This window comes from Eurosta solidaginis, chromosome 2 (genome assembly GCF_040869045.1).
Source record: "Eurosta solidaginis isolate ZX-2024a chromosome 2, ASM4086904v1, whole genome shotgun sequence".
In the NCBI taxonomy this organism is placed as follows: Eukaryota; Metazoa; Arthropoda; class Insecta; order Diptera; family Tephritidae; genus Eurosta; species Eurosta solidaginis.
The window spans coordinates 3,505,112-3,525,129 of NC_090320.1; the positions used below are offsets into that span (position 1 = coordinate 3,505,112).

General features: G+C 34.3%; 1 protein-coding gene across 10 annotated transcripts in view; it reads right to left on the minus strand.

Moving 5' to 3' along the window:
- rk (rickets) overlaps positions 1-20,018 on the minus strand; it is a 667,150-nt gene that overhangs the window by 14,293 nt on the left and 632,839 nt on the right. For all 10 annotated transcript variants that reach the window (XM_067764099.1, XM_067764100.1, XM_067764097.1 and 7 more), the window contains 7 exons: positions 16,217-17,857; positions 13,108-13,179; positions 11,514-11,657; positions 10,901-11,044; positions 9,883-9,954; positions 8,352-8,423; positions 4,823-4,891 (listed from right to left, as the gene is read on the minus strand). In XM_067764099.1, the coding sequence (XP_067620200.1) occupies positions 4,823-4,891; positions 8,352-8,423; positions 9,883-9,954; positions 10,901-11,044; positions 11,514-11,657; positions 13,108-13,179; positions 16,217-17,355 (1,712 nt within the window). In that variant the 5' untranslated portion in view covers positions 17,356-17,857. The remainder of the gene's footprint in view (positions 1-4,822; positions 4,892-8,351; positions 8,424-9,882; positions 9,955-10,900; positions 11,045-11,513; positions 11,658-13,107; positions 13,180-16,216; positions 17,858-20,018) is intronic.

A 20,018-nucleotide genomic window follows, 5' to 3' on the forward strand; every position in this document is an offset into this window, starting at 1 on the left:
GCCTAGAGCTCGGAAATTCTTCTTGATATAACTTTTGAAAGTTCATCATCATCAAACCACTGCGGCCGCCTCTACCTAGAGCATATTGTAACGAATTTACTGCAATTCCGCTTATTTCAAATCTTCTATTAAGGTTCGGATCACTAAACTGTTAATAAAATAACTCCAATATTGAATAATGGAAAAATGGCCTTTATTAAAGTACTTCACAATAAATAACTCTACTATTGCCCGACAGATTGCGTGCTTAATCAAAACTGAATTCCAGCGCCTCTACATTTGCTGCCTTTTATACTCTCTGATTTCTTCTAGGCGCTTCCATTTCCAGAATCTACTAGTTGGCCATCAGCTATCAAATTTCTCAGCTGTAAGTACAATTGCACGATTTTATAACACTGCTTAGCATTGGCTTAGAGATGGCAGCACCCCTTAGTGTTGCTAATATTCGTAACAATATTATTAAACTCCTATAACTAGTACAGTAACTAGCAACCAAAAAGCCAATTGTTACCAATCGCTGCAGGAGAGATTCGCCGTCTAACGTTTCTGAAGTCATTTAGGATAAAATTCTAGCCATAATTGCTAGCAGTATATTTGTGGAGAAAAGTCTTTATGTACCCTTGATCGATGCACTCCATGCTAAGCTGCAGGAAGATTGCTTTCCAATAGGGCCTATGAGAGGCCAGTCAATAGGGCCATAAAAAAGTGCTTTATATAGTAACCTACACAAAAATCTGTCTGTGTACAAAAGTTTAAAGCAATAACTTTAATACAGTTTTCTAGGTCGGTTTCTCGTTCACTTTCTGCAAAGAATTGTTTCGGAGCCGATATTTCATACATACATTTACATATTTACATACATACATTTTTTTATAAAGATATAAAGAGATACAATATTTTGAGTCTGAGTTTTCTGAATCAAAGCCAGGAATTTTGTTTCTGTATTCAAAATTCATAACCCACTTTTTACAGAAAAATTTCATCTGAGCAAATGCGAGCTTAGGATTGATGCCTATAGAACCAAATCTCGAAAGTCTTTTTGGTGAGTGGGATACAACATTGGCCGTTGTCTTCATTCAATTCTCCATAACTGACCAAACATTTTTGTTTTCTGTTATTAGAATTTGTGCCACACAATAAAACGAGTTTACGCTTTTAACGTCATATATGTAAATATTTTACATAAATTGTCTGTTGATGCGAGTGCGTAATAGCGAAAGGAGTTTGGCCCTTAGGTCATAGCAAACAATGCTTTTCTTTGTTGTTACAGGAAATATTCACATACATTTTTTTTGCACTTGGACATAAGTATTTATCTACATCTGCATGTATGGGCATTTTTGTAATATGTCGACCTAGAACAGGGATCGTCATTTCATAGCACAATTGTGCATATTCGATTCACACGGATTGAATCGTTTTTTCGTTTATTGAGCGTGTTAGTCATCGCTGAACCAGCAAGCATCGGAGGAGACGCATTTCAAAATTATAAGGATATTTTCATAGCATATTTACGAAATATAATTTGAATTTTAGCAAACAACGCGTGCTTTCGTCTTGCTGCGTTGCTTTTTAAATAACGACTAAACATCTACCATACTCCAACTAACACAGTCATAGTTTCAGTTTCGAAAAGTCCTAACCTAGAATTATAACTCCTAGATTATTTTTTATTAAATATACTTTAAGGCGCTACTACTTATATAAGGGTTCAACGACTAATGTTCCCTACATTTTATAATGTTATGCTAACTAAATATTTAATTTTAAATTGCACTGTTTCCTTGTTATATTTGAGTTTTATGTAGTGGCAGTAGTGGTGTTTTTTTCTACTTTTTTTTCAATTTAAGTTAAACGCTTTTCAAGTTTATTTAAAATTGTATTTAGTTAATTGTGCCGACAAATAAATTTCCATATTCAATTCAAAAATGCAACCGACACTGCAATGAATACTTGAGGCATATTTGGACATCATAAATGCATGCTTCCGAAATTGCTTCTTACAAGTGTCTAATATTTCTAATACCATGTAAGTTGTCTGACACTTGAACTTATTTGATCTTTGGTTATTATGTTGGCAGCAACTCGTTTTGCCTTATCGAGTTAGGAACATTTGCCAAGCTTTTGTCCATGGCACAATGCTGCAGTGAAATCAGTTGAACTGGCAATTGGTGTGAGTAACGAAGCTTAATATGTCCCTTTAAATAATGAATATATACCAGGCATGCTTAACGAACGAAACGATATCATTTCGTTACGATAATCAACGTTAATAAACGAAACGAAGTCATTTCGTTTCGTTTATTAACGTTAAGAACGCCAAATTAACGTTAATTTGACGATCTTAACGTTAATAAACGAAACGAAATGACTTCGTTTCGTTTATTAACGTTGATTATCGTAACGAAATGATATCGTTTCGTTCGTTAAGCATGCCTGATATATACACAATAATGTTTGCTTGTTAGAATGAAACCTACAGTTGTGTTAACACACTCACAATAAATATGTACACATACGTTTGCACATCTATATGCGTAAGCACGAAATGTTCTAAGGATATGTGTAGCTTTGCTATTTGTACTCGTGTTAATCTCTCGTATATATCTTTGCAACAATACATATTTAGGTAGGTTTATGCATTCGTGCTTTCTCTAGAATATTGTTTCGACATTTGTCTTTGGCAACAGCTTGTGGCGACATTTTGGAATTTACACTTATTTGAAATTACGCCCATTGATGTTTAAGTCATATGCATTGAAATGGTATTTGTTGTTTGTAATAAAATGTTGTTGCTCTTGGCACACATGAAAATGTGATAAATATTTCTGCATGTTATAAATATTCTTCTATGTTTATGTTTTTATTTGTATGCAATTAACGAAGTAATATCTTACTATAGCAGGTGTTGTAATGAAAGCAATTATCCTTTACCATTACTACATTAAATTTATAACTTGTATACTCTTTTTGCTCATCCAATTTCATATTGTCGCTTGTGGCAAGATAATTATTTGAATATATTTTATTGAGCGGATTTACAAATTTCTTTCCAAATAATACTATTTGTAATTGATTGGCATTATAATTGCCCAAAAATTAAGTTTCTACGAAACCTAATTACATTTATGCAATTCAAAATATCTCCTATCCAACGTATGTTCTATGATTTTAAACCTGTCATATGTGGTTTGTTGTTGTTTCTTATACAATGTTTTTGTAATAAAATACACTTCGGCAGTTTATGCATGTATTATTAAAAAGCTAAATAAAGCCGTTTAAAAAGGGTAGATATCACAAGAAAATAGTAGCGATTGCATGCAATTATGCTTTTTGCTGATGACTCTTTAAATACGACATACAACTCCTTAGAGTGTGCACAAGGGCAGTGTTGTAAAATATACAATAAAAAACCTTATGTTTCACAAAAAGTTTGACAAAAATATATTTAAAAATCAAAATAAGAAACTTAAAATTTGCACAACAGAGTTACCATGATATTTTCTCTAAAAGGTGATATCGCATCTATAAATTGTTCTGAGCAAACTTATAGTCTAGCTCGCCTTGCTACTTTAGACTTGCATATAAAGGTTGAACTGGTCGTAATTAGTCCTTTGGCCATGTGTGCAAATCCGTGAACCCAATTGTCAACCCCACCTACACCTGAGAACGCAACAAGCGGAAAATTCTAACTATATAATTTTAATAAAGTTTTGTCCATTCAGAATGCCCTCAATGAAAGCCGTGTGGGTGCATATTTTCCCAACAAATGTTTTCTCATTAGCTTTATAAAACCATGTACTTTACCATTTAAATTAAGGTTAAAAAGGAGAAGCAAAAGTGTTTATAAGATTGATGTTTGAATCATTACAATTAAAAATAAGCAAACCTTAACGTTCGTTTTTTTTTAGAAAATTTGTGTACATAGTATTTTTATTTACTATCCTTCTGACTGCCCAGTAGGTAGGTAGGTGAACTGGCTGCTGGTCGTCCAAGTAGCTATTTAAAGCCGTTTTGATGCCATGGAACTCGTGTAGAAACCTACGGAATATTACGTTCAATGTATTACAACCAGCCAGAGTTGTTGATAAAATTAAGAATATTCGGGATTGCTATCACAGATAACCCTCTGAGGTCTTCTAGAAACGCGGTTCCAAGGAACCTTAGCCGGGCTCTAGCTAGAGCCGGGCATTTACACATAAAGTGTTCTACTGTCTCCCTGGCATTTGGATCTTTGGAGATTCTGCAGTAGTCGTTATACGGAATGCCCATCTTTTCCGCATGCGTACCTACTGCCCAATAACTGCCCAGAACTGAAGTTAGATATTCACTGGCACCAACCTTTATTTTTCTATGCGCAATTTTAAGATGTTTCCATATCGACACAGCGGCCACAAATGGGTTATCCGAAGCAAATGTTTTCTATAGAATTACTCAGAAAAAAGCTACCTGTGTAACACAGTTGTGCTTAGAATAAGATTTCTTCGTGATGATCGATCCTAAATTTTTATCAAATGGTACTTCAAATAAATTATTTTTTAATAGATTTTATCTGGTCTATTTGCGACAGAAAACGAATTTAAAACAAACTTGTACAGCTGTGGCAACTACTTCTTTGTGATTGTTGTTGGAGCAGTACTTCGTCCCGCTTAATCGATAAACCTGATTATGGAAAAGAAATGTAGCAACCCTTCATTTCGTTACATTGACCCGAATTTCATGCAAATGTCAACCCACCCAAATGCTTTAAATCAGTAGTGCACTCGAACTATTTCTTAATCAGCAACAGCATTAATTTAGATGGGCATTCATTTATACTTACAGTTCCTGTAAATGTGTTAACTTATTCAATCCCTCAGGAAGACTGTTAATCAAATTGTCATCCAGTTCCCTGTGTGTACATAAAAAATGAGAAAATTATTGAAAGTTAAAGCAAAGTCTGTTTGTTGAATTTATAATATATAATTAGTATTCAATATGCAAGTGAGTTCTAAAAATCGTTGCTAATAAGAAATTCACATATATTTGTATATCAGCAGGTTCACGGTCCATATTCGGAATATTCCCGTATCTCAGCCATGTGCATTTTTGAAAACAATTTCTGTATTTGAGTCAGTGTTTGCATTTGCTAGTCCAGCGGAGCAGTAGCAATGAAAAGTTAGCTCTCTTACAGCTGAGGCTCTGAACATTAACAGAGCATAGAGCAGAGCTGTGACACAAAGAGAGAAAGCATTGCTTTATCTCTGTTAACAGTTAGGTCGTGTATTAGAGGCAGAGCAATAGCGCAAAAAACTCAAAAGTTAGTTGGCATTTTAATCACTGGCTTAGCAATTTTTCCTCCATAATTGTTAATTCAAATAAAGTACAAATTCTCAGAAAAAAGGTAAAAGCAAAAAAGTGTACTAAAAAATTTACATCTGATATACATATATACATAAATGTCTGCAAAAATATAGGTTAATATTCAACTTGCACACAAAGTCATCAATAAAATTGATTGTTGATAAATTCGTAGCTGCCAAGCTATCTTCATACACACGTCAGATGCATTGGTAATGCATTTATCTTTCAATGGTCACTTGAAATTGCCACATTTCAATGACTCAATTGTTCACAAACTAACATTGATACAACAATAATAACGATTTCCGCAAATAAGTTGCATTCTATGTTATGGAAGCATTGACGCCACAAAACTTTCAACTTTTACCTTTTCAACAAAGTTATTGAGCATTCCTTGAATATTTTTTTTGGTCAACATTCACAAATGTTGCCACTAAAGCCACTTAGAATTTTGTTTGTAAACAAAGTGTTGCCAAAGTCATATATCACAAAGCTTTGCAAAGAAGCAAGAAAACTGCAGAAAAACTATGAAAGCAAGTTAACGTTAAGTGGTGATATTTCAGCAATTTTACTTTCATTGATTTTATAGATAAATAAACTTTTATTTTACAAACATACGCGCGCATACAAACATAAAATTGAATATGCACATTAATATTTTCGTTTTCATTGTATTTATTTAGTTTACTATCAATGCATTGAATGTGGAGTTTTGTGTATATGTGGGTATAAGTTCCCTTTTTCATATAAATTTGGAACACTTTTTAAACTGATTCAATTCGATCGACTGACCATTTACTATTTTCCCAGTTCAGTCATTTCTTTGTTTTAAAATGTTTGTTTTGGTTTGCAGTCACCAACTTTGAGTTTTGTGGTGTTTTTTTTTTTTTTTTTTTTGTACTTTTATTTGCTGCCGCATTGCATGTATTGTAAAAGCCAACGAGTTGTTTCAAGCCATTCATTCATTATTTTTCTTTTTCCTTTTACATTTTGTTTATTAAATTTCAGCAAAGCAATAAGTTTCATGTCAGCTGGCTCATAGCCATTTTTGAGTTTTATTTGTTTTAATTTTTATACCTTTCACGAAGTTAAGTTATTAAGTTTATCATGAACCCGAATATTGTAAGTCCTTAATGGATTTAACCATTTACGTCTGTCTGCCTGTCGATTTGAATACAAACTAATCTCTAAGTTTTTGAGATAACTTGATAAAATTTGGTAAGCGGATATATTTATATCTTCGATTAGGCATTTGTTGGTACCGCCCATATCGGACCACTATAGCAAATATCACCCATAAAACCAATTTATCAGAAAATAGATTTTTTTTTTATCATATTGTAACGAATTTACTTGCAAGTCCTCTTATTTGCCCTTCTGCTAAGTTCGAATCACTAAACTGTTGAATAAATAACTCCAATATTGAATAATGGAAAAATGGCCTTTATTAAAGTACTTCACAATAACACTTATACTTTTCAATTAGCTGGCTTAATAACTAAACTGATAGCTTAAAAGAAACTGACTTTCAAAATAATACTGCTATTGCTCGCTAGATAGCGTCTCAATCGAAAACTCAAATCAAAATGAATTCCAGCGCCTCTACAATTGCCGCCTTTTATAATCTTTGATTTCAACCTTCGCATCTTCTAGGTGCTTCCAGAATCTACTAGTCCAGCAGCTCTCAAACTTCTCAGCTGTAACTACAATTGCACAATTTTATAGTTTTTCTCATTGCATACTTATAGGCAGGCATGCTTAACGAACGAAACGATATCATTTCGTTACGATAATCAACGTTAATAAACGAAACGAAGTCATTTCGTTTCGTTTATTAACGTTAAGAACGACAAATTAACGTTAATTTGACGATCTTAACGTTAATAAACGAAACGAAGTGACTTCGTTTCGTTTATTAGCGTTGATTATCGTAACGAAATGATATCGTTTCGTTCGTTAAGCATGCCTGCTTATAGGAGTATCTCAGATATATGCATGTGTTTGTGCATTGACTCTCCGCTGCTCGTATACGTACATGGTACATATGTGTAGACGCAATTATTGTTTCGTTTATGTAGATACATAATGATTGATCTATGGATGTGAATTCACGTCACTGCTTAGCATCGGCTTAGAGACGATAGCATCGCTCAGTGCTGCTAACACTCGTTACAATATTTTCCTCAAATTATGAGATGTTAACTTCAAATTTCACCAAATGCTTTAGAATGTGGTACGATTATATACGGAAAATAGTAGAGATTGGTGGTATATATATTATATACCTCATACAACTGATTGTTTGCATCCGAAGCTTTTCGTAACTGCTAGAAGCTTTTAGTATTAATTTCTTATGTACTTCTGGTATCTATTATTCGAGTATTGTGAATTGAATAAGATTATTGCTCAGCTCCATTTATGGAAGGTATAAAGTCTGCGGTACAGCCGAAAACAAACCCACCCTTACTTGTTTACTTAAAAGTTTACATTTCAATATTGTTCTATATCATTGAAATGGAATCACTTAAGTTGCACTGCTTTATTGTGCGTGACATGTGAACTTATATTGACCTCTGACCCAGCACAATGTAATGAGATTTTGTTTAAAACAAAACAAATAAAAAAGGCAGTGATGATAAAACAGAAAATCCTCAATAAAATATAGTATGACTCACACTTGAATCGTTCATTCGTTACCCGTTAGATGATAGTTTTTTCTATAGAGTTATCTTTACTCAAATATAAGCGGCACAATGTCCTATTTTCTACGAAATTTTTACTTAATCTGTAAATTACTTCATAGGATCAACCCAAATTTTACTACTTTATCTGTATTCGTTAACGAACTATCTCCTATTTCATTTTTTCTGTTGGTATAGCCTGATTTGACAAGTTTTCAATATCAATCTGGGCATGGCGTCTTTTTTCTGTTTAACCACCCATATACATATGTACATTTGTACCTATTTACATATATAGTTATATAGTTGCTTATAAAAAATACTTACAAAACTTTTAAAGCTGTTAGATTTGTAAATGCTCTGGCCGATATTTTCATTATTTGATTGCGCTTTAGGAGACTGAAAAAAGTGAAGGGAAAAAATCAAAATTTTTAGTGGATTCAGTTAGAAAAGTTTATACCTAAGAAAACATTTTATCACACGGGAGCTGTTCGTGAGATAGCAAATATATTACAGATTTGGGTCAGAGTAGTTATATAATAAGCATACTGTTTCATTGCACCAATTAGAAGCAAACATATCCGTACCAGTGAGCTGCAATTATTCATCTTTTAAGGTTATTAAATGAGTATTAGTGCGTATGCAAACAAAGAATATCACTTATATCGACAAACACACATTTACATAGTCATGCTTCGTGAAATGAATAACCGCTCATAAGCCACGAAGCAGTTCAGTACTCAATTGTCGTATTGAGCAAGAAAGTCAACTGTGTTATACGAAAACACTAATTGGAATAAGTAAGACTAACAGTGCAATAAAGTGAATAAAGTCATATCAGTCTTCTGACGCTAGCAACACAACGATGTAGACGAAACTAAACTGAATACAGCGCCAAAGTAAAACCGATGATAAACGAAGTATACAGTGTATTGCACACGAAATCAACGTGCTACTAAGTTAAAGCGACTATGAGATCAGTTTATACTCAACAATGTCATATATGTATGAGACATATGTGTTACGGGGTACTCGTATGTATTTTCTATTTTATGTGCTAATCACTCATAGTATTTATTTGTACTTGACTAAATACACATTTAGACACAATTTTTTGTCTCATGACTAAGTGCACTAATTTTATTAGTACTCAAAGCAGATCTCTGATACATAAATACGAATGGATGTGCGTTAGTTTCGGTAAATCTCAAAAACCGCTTGACGACCCCGATAATTTTTTTTTCCGTTAGTTATGGTTTAAGGATGCTTTAGGAAAAAAAAACTTTTGTAAAATGGGTCAACCCCTCGCTCTAGACCATATAAATTTCATTTACCATTAATTTTTTTTTATATTAATCTGTGTCGAACTTTCGAAATTGTCGAATTAGGAACAATTCTAACTCGCTTTATCTCCGCAATTATTTGAAGCAGGTATTGATTATTTGGAATAAAGATTATATTTATAAAAAAATTGAGGTGGACGCGGGAATAGATATTGTAGCGGGAGTGAGAGTGATGCGGCAAATGGAGTAAGATGGTAGCTGGAGGGCGAATTGGAATGGAAATGAGAGTGTGAGTAGGAGAGGGAATGAAAGCTGGAGAGGAAGCGGAAGAGGAAATGGGTAAGGGGTGGGCGTTGGAAGAAGAGTGGGCGTAGGAGTGGACAAGAATAAGAACGGTTCGACAAGCATGAGAAGAAAAATGGAAAATAATGTGGAAGGGAATGGAAAAGATGGTAAAGTTCCATAACTCGAAAACTTAACAATCGGTTTCCGCGAGACATTTAAAATAGAAAATGAGGATCAGTTTTGCCGAGATTTATTTGTGGATGAATAATAAGGATATGGAAAATACTTACAGCACCACTAAGTTGGGCATACGTGGAAAGTCATAATCGTTGATTATTGTCAAAAGATTGCTGCCAAGATTCCTGTGAAATTTTTATAAGAGGAAAGTTAAAAAGTCTACTGGTGTAAGTTTTCACAGTGTCTCACTCAAATTAAGGTACGTTAACATTGCTAAATATTTTATTATTGTACTTCTAAATGCAATTTGTGTAGATAAATTAGGTTATAAAATGAAAACAAATTCTTTTTTCAATGTATGGTCTTGTGTAAGCTCGAATCTTTTTCAAAAAATCGCCATTGGTTTTAAAAATACTTCAATTTGTTTTCGCAACAAATTTTCATAAGCAGACTTGACGGAAGACAGGTATTTTTGTTGTACAACTATATTCTTATTATATTATATTACAATCGTAAATTAAATGAGTTGTATTATTTTGTATTCTATTATATTTAAGGAACCATACCTTTTTCAGGTCAAAATAAGGAGATTTTACATAAATTTTAAGACTTTTCGAAAGGAGTAAATTTTAGAATTTGTCTTGCCAATATTTTTATTTTTCAACATTCACTTTTCTGACCAGAGGGCGGTGATACAATGACGCTCATATGTTATTAAATATTTTTGTTATATTGTAAGATTTTAATAACTTTTTAAGTAAATTTTTGTACATTTTATAATATTGCACTTTTTTTAATTTTTAGTATAAAAAATTAAAACATAAACGTTTTCCCACAAGTACCTTCAATTTTGTTAAACACTGTGTACGTTTTTTTGTTAAAAAGATTGGTTAAATACATAGAAAAGTGAAAGACAGATAACCCTACGCCTAATCAAAACAAGATAGAGTAACTCAAACTACACAAAACAAGAACAATCAATAAACCAATTATTTTTTTAAATTTTCATATGTAAGCACAAATTTCTACGATAAGTAAATGTGCATTTAAAAAAGTTAAGTGCAGATGCCGAAAAAAAGTGATTGAGTAAGAATTTTTTTAAAGCAAGAAAGAGTGTAAGAAATAGCTCACAGTGCTTCGAGTGTCTTTAATCCAGCCAAAGCGTTTGTTGGTATCCGATAAAATAGATTGCCCTCAAGACGTAGAGTGCGCAATTTTGGCAGATGCTGCAGGCTATCCGTGTCCATGCTGGCTAAGGCGTTACCATTCAGCTGGCTTTTGTGTTTTTTTGTTCATTTATTTAGTGTTGTTTAAAAAAGTATATTTTGTATATATATCCAGTTGTTGTTGGTGCATATGCAGCATGACAGCGCAAAATTAAAATACAAAACAACAATAAATAAACTAAGAATATTTGTTGAAGAACTTGTAGTAAATATTTAAATAGTAAAAATTAAAAATTTTGATAATTTTGTGGTTCAATGCGCAGTTCTTAAATAAGTTTTGTATGTGAAAAATCAAATTTTCAAGCGTGGCTTAAATTAATGAATTATATAAAATTTCTGGTTCGCAAAAGCCACTACTCATTTTTAAGAAGCATTCTTTAAGGCGTTTCACAGTGTTTTTTTTTTTTGTTTTTAGCAAATTCAAAGTGTAGTTTGCCGCAAGTGCGTTGAAAGCCAAAACAAGTAAATTTACTTTTTTGCAACATTTTTTATCTTTCATAAATTTTTAGCTTACTTACAGTGATATTAAGCTTTTCAATCCTTGAAATGCATGCGCTGGCAGTGATTTAAGGCCACAATTTTGTAAATTCAAACGCTTCAATTTACCAAGTCCATAAAATGCATTTGGATCAATATTAATGATACTATTGTCGGATAAAGTTCTGTGGAGCATAAAACAAAAATGTCAAGTTTTTTGTTGTTATAAAATACTACACAAAAAGTGTATAGAGAGCAAACTTTAAGTAAGTAGAATGTCAGCAAAACATAAAAAAGCATAATTTGCATAGCAATTGAGAAGAAAGCACTTTTCATCACTTCATTCTCACCCAACGAGCATAATTAATGGCTAAATGTGTTAAATTGTGGCAATAAAGTCATTTATCTAAACAGAGTTCAATGGCTCAAGAACGTAAAAAGGTGACACGGCAATAACTCAACGTTCAGTCATTGTGCGGGCACAGCAAAGCAACAACAACACCACTAAGCACTCGCTTGTAGCAAGCAAAGTATGTGTTGAGTGGATGGTACAGAAAAAATTTAAAATAATGTTATACCTAATCATACGCAAATTTTTGTATTGAAATTCCCATTTTAGTTGGTGTAAAATCGTCCATCGGTTGCCATAGCTTGGATGTAGCGTGATCACCTATCACAACCAAGGTCCAAATTTCGAGTCATGGGAGAAGCTTTTAAAGCATTTCTCAACAATTTGTATGAAAACGAGGCGCTGTAAACCAAATCTCGTAGCCGGCGGTGCCCATGAATTGGAATACACCACGTTAATATCGCTAACAAAGAAAAAACTTAAGAAGAAGCCTCGGTTAAGATCTAATTTTTTCCGATGACGAACACGTGAAAATTCTCAAGGGCTCCGATATAAATGCATATACTTATGATGAGAGGCTCTTTAATATCCTCGTAAAAACGAAAACTGGCATCAACGCCATCCTGGAAGCACGAATGCCGGCAAAACAACAATAGGGTCTTGCATCTCTACCAAGATTATGGAGCCATACCATCAAAATCATGGTTGGCGACAGTCGGATAGTTCAGCCTCCACGAATTCCCAACGGTTGTGGTTGGCTGACTTCGCAGCGGCTCTAAATATGGTTAAAGCAGTATCAGGTTCTAGCATAAAAAGATACACCAAGCTACTTGGCTATTTTCTGAGTGAAAAACAACCCCAAATCGATCACGGATGTGAGGATGTTTCGATTTTAAAATATCGACTCGAGTCTTAAGATTATGGGTTAAGATACAAACACTCTTCTGTGCATCAAAAAAATTGCACGCAATAACGCAAAAAAAGTTTCTCAGCTTACGATTACTCCAGCCGATCACTGAGAACAATTCTAGACCTGCAGTGGCGATGTAGTTGAGGAGTGTTCGCACGCTTTTCCCTCACTACTTACCGCCGTAGCAGGCAGCATAGACTTCGAGTGATCCCGTAAAAACAACTAGTAGGATGAATAACTTTCGTGCATTGCTATTGTTTTTAAATTTAGTAATAGCTTTTTTTGTTGGATCCCTTGAAATAACTGTTATGGGATTTATTCATGCATATATTGAAATCCGTAGAACGTTGGGCTAAAAAATTTAACAAATACTTACAATTCTTCGAGGTTTGGCACCATAAAAAATGTATTAGCCTCAAATATTGAAATATTATTGTTGCCCAGGTCTCTGAAACAAATATATCAAAAGAATTTATTAAAATATCGAAAGCACATAGTATTGTTAAAATAGAAAAGCAATAATTACAAGCTTTTAAGCACTGAGATTTTATAAAACCCTAAAAATAGACCATACTCGCTGATATAAAATACACCACGAAGTAAAAATTATTGGAGAGCTGTCTTTGAATCTAATTTTTGTAATATAACTGTAAAAAACATAAACTTTATGTCCTCCCAAAAATTTTAATTTTAGACTACATTTGCTTATAAACTCAGCAAAAAGCATTTACCTTACATGAAAAAAACATTTCGTTAAAAAATTACTTTAAATAGAAGAAAATTTAAATTTAATGATTAAAAAAAAAAATTGTATAACATTTTTCATAACTTTTACGGAAATTTTTCTTCAATTTTTTCTGTCTAGAACTCTTCATTGAATATTTCGCACAATAATTACTGGTCCGCGTTATCTCAGTGGTTGGAGCAATCGACTGTGAATTTAAGGACATCGACTCGAAATCCACAGCCACGAAAATCACATATTTAATTAAGATTTCTTTTAATAAAAATTGTTTATACAACCAAAGAAAAAATCTTAGTTTTGAAGAAAATTTTTTGTCTAGATTAAGCTAAGGTTTCTATGGCATGAAATCAATGAAAATTTCATTTTATTAGCTATTTTCCTTATTTTTAAATTTTTTTTTATATATTTTATACAAATTTAATTCTCCCTTTAAATACAAAAATTTATCAGGAACACAAGTCTTTGGTTGGAAATTTTTGCCATTTTACTGCTAATGTACTTTGCAGATAGAACCACAATTAATTAGAACAATATCTCGCCTTCAGTCGGTGCGGGTTGTTTTTATTACTTTTTTATATATTTATACACAATCTATCTTCGTGCAACAAAAAATTGTACCGAATGTATATACGCTACGTATGTATAAGTTTATATATCCTTATATTAATTTATTTCTTCACTTCAATGCATACAACCGTCTCTGATAAATGCTCTTTTTGAACATCCACAATCTGTGCGGACCCAGCTCATTCTACTTAAGTAGCTTCATTGAAGCGATTATCCCTAATGGTAGTCGATTCTCTTTTTTAATTACAAAATTTTTTGTTTGATATCACTACTTATTTTGCTATTTTAAAAGCATTCATATCGAAAATGATAAATTATATGTTTGAAGATACATAAGCTGAGTGAACATGGAATGTGAAAGTAGTCTGGTGGAAACTATTAATTTTAATTTGTTTTTAGTCGGAAATCCTTTTAGCAATTTTTATAATTTAGGAGTATTTGCAGTGCACAAAAATGGAGGATAGTCACACCAAGGGACGTTTTTCACTACAAGTTTAATGACTAACTATGAAACGATGCTAACCGGATGCAAATCGAGATAGTTGGTAGCCACGCTTATACCAACAACGCTGAAGTTTGTTCTATATATAACCAGGCTGGGACTATTTCAGAGCCATCTACTACTGAACCAATTAAGTACGCGTTCAGAAGTTCTACAAAGGGGGGTAATTGCCATTTCGTAGGACACGACAAATTTACGAGCACCAGTTGAACGCACTGCGAGGATACCAAGTTAGAACTAGTGCTAGTTCCCATAATGCGATCGTTCCACTTTAGTTCGGAAGTTGCGCAACAGGAAACATTCTCGTTTTCTTAATTTGGATAGTTGGTACAGGTTTGAGAACTTTGTTTGCTTTAATAATAACGAGATTCATCATCTCCTGTTTATCCTTTCTTTTCCTTCTAACATTCATTCCCTCCACCCCTCTTATAATTCTTCTGATTCTTATTGTGTGACTTTTCTTTGTCTGCTTCATTGTCGTCCCTTATATGCGCCCTTATATTTTTTCCACACTCTCTTAATATCCATTTTCTCGTTTTTCTTATCATCCATAAATCTGCTCCTTTCCTCATTTCACTGCAACTGCTTCTTTCTGTGTCTCTTTAGTCTTATTTTCATTTTCTTATTTTTATTCGTTTTGCTGTTACAATTCGTTTTTATAATTTTAATTGCTATTCTTACTCTTTTTTTTTTTTCCTATTCCTATATTTATTTTTCTCCTATTCTATTACTGTTCCTATTCATATCCCTAAACATACTCCTAATCCTATTCCAATTCCTATTCGTGTTTTTTGTCCTGTTCCTACTCTTATTCCTATTCCAATATTGTGACGAATATTAGCATCACTAAGCTGTTAGTAAACAATCACGCCACAACAAAAACATGGAGCAGCCACTCTTATATACATGTACACTCTAACGCTAGCCATAATTATGTAGGAGGCGACCAAGACAATCTCACACACACGCTGCAATCATCAGCCGAAATAGTTACTCACACATATATACGCATACGGCTGTAAACTACATATATGCATGTACTTATATAGCTGGTAACCAAGCATGAGCTACAACTGTTCGCGAAATTACTAGAGCTTAGGAGAAATGGATGAACGAGGAAACAGAGAGTATAAAAGCAGCACAAGCTAAGTAATAACTAATCAGTTTTGATTTAAACACGCTATTGGTTGTTAAGTATTACTCCCAAAGTAAACCAAATAAAGGCCAGTCTGCAATACTGAATATTGGGTTGATTTATTCAACAGTTTAGCGATTCGAACGTTACCAGAAGTTTTCAAATAAGATGAATTTCCCCAGAATTCGTTACAATATTTTCCACTTCCCCCTATATCCTCTTCACATTCTTATTTCGTCCCTTTCCACATTCCTTGCCTCGCCCCCCCCCCCCCCCTTCCCACTCTCCATCTTCCTCTTATCCCCCCCTGCTCTATCTCTCGCCCTCTTTCTCCTTTTCTCTATCTCATTCTCCCTCTTCCCTTTCCTTTCCCAGCTATATTCTTTTAAAGTTTGGGTCCTAATTCGCTCATAATTAAGAATTTAGCAGATATGGAATACTCTTTGCAGTATATACTATTGGATATGTATGGTGGTATCTGCATTGTACAATTGCATACTAAAATTTTCGATAATTAATTGTGTTCATATACTTACAATGTAACAACATTTTCCGGCAACTCCACTGGTACCGCTACGATGCCAGTACCTCTACAGCTCAACGAAAGTCTCTCCAAAGTGCCAGTACAATGGCAATGTTTTTGCGTCCACAACTCGCACACGGCATGCAGAGTACGTGGTTGACGCTCCACTGCTTCGCCACCGCTTGATAATGATGCGCTCCCATTACCTAAAACTGATGTTGACTTATTAGCATTTGCTGGAGGTGGCGAAGTATTCGCGTTTGCCGCTGCTGCCGCCTGTACGCTACCATGATATTCTAATAATGTTTGCTCATAAAGGCGTTGCGCCTCTTTTTCCGGATCGATTGATGATAGCACAATATTTTCACGAATTTGCTCCGGCATAGTGATGGCCAGGCGTGCTATTTGTTGGTTGTTCATGTTGACGTTGCTGCTAGTGGCATTTTTCAGATGCGTAATGGGCTTAGCAACCCTAGATTGTGGTGACAGTTTTGGGATGACAGCAGCAGTGTAGGCGGGATGTGTTGTATTGACCGTTGAGTTATAGTTGCTTGAATTAATGTTGGTGTTGTTCATGCTGTGCGCGATGACATTTTCGGTTGTCGCGGGCGATTTGCCACTTCGTTTGTCGCTTGATTTAGCGCCGTTTAATGGTGTGAATATTGTGTTAGTGTATTTCGGGCTATGGCTATTAGCACTGTAACTACTACTACTATTACTATTACTAGTAGTATTATTGTAACTACTTCTACTACTAGTACTACTACTATTGCTACTACTATTTTTATTATTATTCAAACTAATACTGTTGCTGGCACTAACGGACTTTGAGCCCATGTTTGCTACTCCCTCAAGCGTTTCTTTGGTTTCAATGACTGAGTTAACATTAAACAGTCTTCTCGTCACTAACTCTCTTATTGCATTTTCTCCTCTTATTGCACTTACGGCAGCAGCGTTAATTGGCGTCATTGGTTGTTGCACATTTGTGACGGCGCCGCCTCCAGTTTGCAATATTGCGGCGCTGATCTGTAGTTTGTTAATAGCATTCGCTAGCAGAAATTGTACAACACACATCGCTAATACAAATATCACCGAATCTTTGAGCAGAAACCAAGAGTGCGTGCGTTTTCCGCGCCCCCGGCTAATGGCCATGCCGTCACCAAAACACTTGAAAAACGCTTTTCCGCTTCGACGCACTCTTGATGTCTTCGATATAAAAATTGTATTTTTCTTCTTCTTAATTTTATTTGGCACTTTTTGCTTATGTCGTCTTGAAAGTTGTTTTTGTTGTTGTTGTTGGTGTTGCGTGGGTTTTTGTCCGTGATTGATGCTGTCGAGTATTTGTCATTTAATGACAGTCGAATGTGCAACACATTTGTCACACATATCGACAGACCTGCGCTGAACAGAAACTTGAATGTAGAGTTGATATGGACCCTTTATCGTGTCCTTTAATATCGTAATCGTGAACGTAAAAGATTTTATGACCTATCACTGATGTTCGTTTTTACGGCTTTACAGATGTTTGCTGTGAAATTTTATATGATTTTTTTATTGTTTATTTTCTGGTCGAACAAATGTCGTTTGCGTCGAGGTTTATGGAGCTCCACATCGTTTGATGAACAATCTATGACGCTGCTTTCATTTGACGAGACTATAAAGGACAAATTTAAAAAAGATATTAGAAAACTTAAGAATCTGTGAATATTTTAAGTGCAAAAATATCTCTAAGTCTTACTTTAAAAGCATATCTTAAATTTAAATCCAACTGACGAGTTAAAATATTCATGTCAGGTTTGGCTGAGCTACGTCTCCCTGGAGAGAGACGTACTTGACTCATGAAGTCCGTTGATCCTGGGTTCACGCCCTGGGCAAATCAACCTCAAACTTTTATAAACAAGTTTTTCAATTAGAAGAAAATTCTTCAAACGGGGTCGCCCCTCGGCAATGTTTGGCAAACACTGCGAATGTACTTCTTCCATGAAAAGTTCTCAGTGAAAACTCATCTGCCTTGCAGATGCCGTTCGGAGTCGGCATAACAACAAGTAGGTCCCGTCCCGCCAATTTGGAGGAAAAATGTAAGCATCACGACGCAAATTGGAAGAGAAACTCAGCCTAAAATCTCTTTGGAGGTTATCGCGAATTACATTTTTTTTTTGTTTTAAATGAGAACCGCTGTACTTGATATCTTAATCCTTAAAAATATTTTTTAGAATATTTTTACCCTAAAATTCTTTTCAAATAATACAAAATAGTCTAACCTTAAAGAAATATTTAATGTTTAAGCACAGTTGCTTGTTTTGATTTCAATTAAGATATCACAGCCATTGAGCTGCTGTGAGATATACATTAGACCGTTTCAGAAAAAAAATTCCTGAATTTTGAAGTTACCAACCCATTATTTCACCTACTAATTTTACAACACAATAATTTAGCACATATTAAGGCTCAAACTTAATTTGTTGAATTTTTTTAACCCCTTCGCGCCCACTACGAGACTTTAGTCCACCTTTAATAATAATAATAAACCCAACGGATTGATACCCTCCAAAGCCCGACACGAGGGGCGCATCCGCATGACGCACGGATTTTGTTTTTGCCGAGTTGTTGATAGGCGGAGGTTTGTTAAGCGTCGAGATCTAAAACTGCTCACCTACAGAATAAAAATCATCAGCTGAGTATTATATACATAACAGTTGAAAATTATACATATAGTAAATTATATTTTTTATTTTTTTATTTTGTTGCGAGTACAGATAGGATAGGATAGTTTTCCTTATGGTAAAAAGTAGTGAATCCGTTATATCAAGTGAATTCGAATTAATTCGAAATTAGTTCTGCACTGCCTCAAAAGAAGAGGTTTGTAATGTCCTGACGCTCGTGATGGGACCTTGAAGTTTACTTCGTTCAAAAGAAAGGGGCTAAAAATTAGTCCATTCAGTAGTTTAGCCATAAATAATACGCTTAACATTTCTCTACGACTAGCGAGAGTTGGAAGATTGATAAGCTTTAACCGACTAGTATAAGGTGGAAGATTATACGCAGAGTCCCAATGGAAATTCCTTAAAGAAAAAAGTAATAATTGCTTCTGTATTGACTCAAGCCTATCTGCATAAACTTGATATCGCGGATTCCAGACTATTGATCCCTTTCTAGTATCGGTCTTACTAATGTGATATAAAGAGCTTTGGTTACATAAGGGTCACTATATTCTTCAGACTATCGCTTCACGAATGATAGAACACATCTAGCCTTATTGGCAGTAGTCATAATATGAAGGTTGAAACTAAGTTTAGCATCCATCGTAACTCCCAAGTCAACAAAATTAATTTACTGATACAAGACAAAAATTGTCAATTACGTAAGAGGCTGCTGGCAAAGATTTCCGAGAGAGGCACATGAATTTACATTTATTGAGGTTGAGCGGCATCGGATTCGCGTTACACCAATTATCTAAGCAGTTTAAATCCGCTTGAAGCAAGGAACGTTCTTAAATAGACGCATAGGACCTAAAAAGTTCTACATCATCAGCGTACATTAAAATTTTAGAATATTTTATTTTGGTACAGATATCATTAATAAATAGCAAGAACAGAATTGGACCGAGATGGCTGCCCTGTGGGGCGCCAGAGGAAACATTAAAGACATCTCAAAGGGAATTTCTTAAAATTACTTGTTGCGTTCTACCGCAGATATACCAAGATATCCACTGGGTGAGACCAGGTTGGAAGCCAAGTCGATCCAGCTTGTGGATAAGCAAGGAGTGGGAAACTTTTCCAAATGCTTTACTGAAATCAGTGTAAATAACATCGGTG